At 40.5% G+C, this 3,230-nt stretch overlaps 1 protein-coding gene across 1 annotated transcript; it reads right to left on the bottom strand.

The window, feature by feature from the left end:
- Positions 1-830: 830 nt before the first annotated feature.
- Positions 831-2,972, bottom strand: LOC116399618 (fish-egg lectin-like). Its single transcript, XM_031876897.1, has 4 exons — positions 2,846-2,972; positions 2,482-2,715; positions 1,904-2,249; positions 831-1,508 (listed from the first exon to the last, which is right to left on the bottom strand). Exons 1-4 carry the CDS (start codon positions 2,901-2,903, stop codon positions 1,367-1,369), a joined length of 780 nt encoding a protein of 259 aa, XP_031732757.1. The 5' UTR covers positions 2,904-2,972; the 3' UTR covers positions 831-1,366.
- Positions 2,973-3,230: the final 258 nt, after the last annotated feature.

Here is a 3,230-nt window from a genome sequence, read left to right on the forward strand (position 1 = left end):
TGTAATTAGGTCTGTGGTTAACACAAGCTTAAGAGATTTTAACGTTGTTTTCTACGACATAAAATATATCAAGAAATACACCTCTTGTGAATTTTGAAGCTTTTAAGTGTCTTAAAAAAGGTAGTTGCTAACAAGTGGCTAAATTGGACTACAAAATGCCATCACGCCAACTAGTTCGCCTTTAAAGCCTCATTGTGTTTACTCACGCCAGGGTGTTTGTTTGTAGCCTAACCAGTGACTTGCGGTGAGGTTCGTGGCTGGTGAGGCACTGACTCTTTCAGAGTCAGATTTACAAATATATGAACCATGTTAGATATGTTTGCTAAGCTATGATTGGACCGTTGCTGTTTGGGGTTTAGTGAATGGTATATTGGTATCCAATAACACATTCAGAAACGATGGTTCAACTATCAAACATGTAAAAAAAACTCAAACATGCAAGGTTTTCAGCAGTCTAACAGATCTTTACAGTTGCATGATTAGGATTACGTGTGTGGGGAAATCTACGTAAAACGTGCGCTGGTTTGTTTTGTGGGTTTGAGAGTCGCTCCACTCAACTGAAGCTTGCTAGAAATATTTCAGAAGGAACCAACACTCGAGCCTCATATCCGCCAAAAAAGAGCCTTACATCTGCAATGTAGATGCATTTTGGATATAGAAAATGACCAGAGAGTCTTATGAACCGCTGATTAATTACACAGTTTAAACATCATAGGTTTTCAGCAGTCTAACAGATCTTTACAGTTGCATGATTAGGATTACTACTTTGTCGTTTGACCACACATTCACACCAGCATCGACATTTTGTATGCAGAATGAAAAAAGTCAGATGAAATTGCTTCACTTATCATTTATTAAAAAGAAAACAGTAGAAAATATGACAACTTGCAGGTGGAGGTTATACATGCCTGACATTCTTAAAAGGTGCATTAGGTTACTCTTACACTGTTCATTTGTTATTCTCATTTGCTATTTATATTTCACATTCCAATGAGTTTGAATCAAAAGAATGAATTTTCCCTCATGTAATTAATGTTATCTTTATTTTTTTCATAAAACACAATTTTACAGTCTGATTAATGAGTTTTGTGCATTAATACTGAATCATGTAAGAAAGGCTCACATTGCTTCTAAGAATTAATTATTTCTTGAAGCCTTAATTTTAACCGTTTCCAAAATAAGTAGTAGCCTAATAACACGGAGATGCCTTGAGAAAACAATAAAATGCTGCTCATTCATTTGTTTGTACTGTACTGAGTAATCTGAAGAAAGGATAGAAAGTTATAGGGATGGAATTCAATTTAAGGAGATTCCTGTCCCTAGATTGGAGATTGGTGCACACGGGGAGTCTGACTTACACGTAGCATTAGTGTGAGCATTGCATGACAAAACCAGACCGGCTAACAACCCAAAGTTTGCCTAGGTCGTAGCTCACGTGGCGCATTCGCATGCACACTGGGATGGTGACCCAGGATGTGCCATATGGGTAACGACTGGAAATGCCAGCTCTGTTGAGAAAAAAAATAAAAATCTTCATTTCGTTTCCATCAGCAGACACATATGACAATTCACTTTTGGCTCAGATTTCTTGTCTATACTCATAAATAAACACTGACTAAGTGCTGTAATAAGAAGCCATAGTTTTATAATCACGCCTTATCAAAATGTCAAACTTACATACAGCAATTACACCACAATAATTTTAACATCATATTAGTGCGCATGCATGTAAATGTAAAGATATTTTTTTGGTGATATTTCTTGTAGGTGTACTGCTGTTACTGTTCTTGCTATACATACTAGAATGTTGTGTATAGCTTTAGGTTGTAACGCTGCTGTATCTACAAACATAGTAAAAATCATCCTCTCAATTGTTAATGCCAGACTGTGAGTACTTGCTTACCTTTGCACGACCTGGCCTGCTGTGGACACTCCAAAAACCTTTCCGTCAGTCCCCGCTTCAATCATTAGCAGGCTTCTGCCCGACACTAATCTCCAGGCAGTGCTTCTGCAGGTGCTTGGGTACACTTGTGCGTAGTAGACCTGGTAGGACCTGTCGACTCCCCAGCATCCGTTGTGTGGGCTGCAGCTGAAGTACCTCATCGACCTCGACAGGTAAGTCCAGCTCAGGGAGCTCGGTCGACTGTAGGCCAAAGCTGACGCACTTCTCAGGCAGTAGGCGCCCCAGGCGCTATTAACTCCCACGACCTGCTCATCACCTCCCGCGTCCACCTGCAGCATAGACAGACCTGAAGACGAGTACATTTAGTCAGCAAACAGTTTGATGTGAGTACTGTAAATGTGGAAAATGTCACTTGGGGACCGTTCTACATAGTAGGAGTGCTGTACTGCACTAGCGCTATATTATACAGTAAACTAAAGAAAAGCAATAATGATGCCCACGTAAAACCATCCAGCCTGTTGTGTAGTGGATGTAATAATAACAATGCTAATAATACTACTAATAATAATAGTAGTTACCAGAGGATTGTTGAAAGTTGCCAGCTATGTATTTGTAGACCAAGTTATTGTAGCCAACTCCCCAGATTCCTGCAGGTCCCACTGAGACATGCTTGAGTCTGATTGTGCTCAGTCTGTACCAAGATGATCCAGCCAGGAAATACGGGTAATTCTGGTCTCTTGCAATCACTTTCCCAAGCCCGGCGTCAATCTGTTGAACATTATTCAGCCGCGGAGCCTCTGTGCAGGTCCAGGCTGTGGAGGCAAAATGATCATTGTAGAGAGTGGAAAATACATATCCGTTAAAATAAAAATAAATCTAATTTCACCTGTAACCGCTTCAACGATTCATTTTGTTATGAAATGTAATCTGACGGTGACTTACCAGCAACACTGATGGCCAGGTAACACAGCACCAGCAAGAAGGCTACGACACCTTTCATGTTGTCTCAGTGTTTGCAAGTCTCTAGTCAGTGTACCTCGGTGTGAAGCTGCTGACCTACATCCTATCTGGTTTCTCTGGCTTTTATACTTCTCGATCCTTGGGTCCAAACCATGTGGCTAATTATAGGCAAAGCTGGTTCTGCAAGCTGTTTCGGGGAAACTAGGAGGACATTTTTATTTCCTTCTATTATTGTGGCCTTTCATTTCAAATATGCACCAGGTTTGCCAGCCTAGATGGTACAGCCTCCCATGTTGCACTGGCCAACATTAAAAAAAACGAAAAGAAGGGTGGTGATCTCTGAGACGGAAAGCATAGTTAAGATTGG

The sequence above is a fragment of the Anarrhichthys ocellatus genome, unplaced genomic scaffold (genome assembly GCF_004355925.1).
Source record: "Anarrhichthys ocellatus isolate YVR2014 unplaced genomic scaffold, GSC_Weel_1.0 scaffold118, whole genome shotgun sequence".
Lineage (NCBI taxonomy): Eukaryota > Metazoa > Chordata > Actinopteri > Perciformes > Anarhichadidae > Anarrhichthys > Anarrhichthys ocellatus.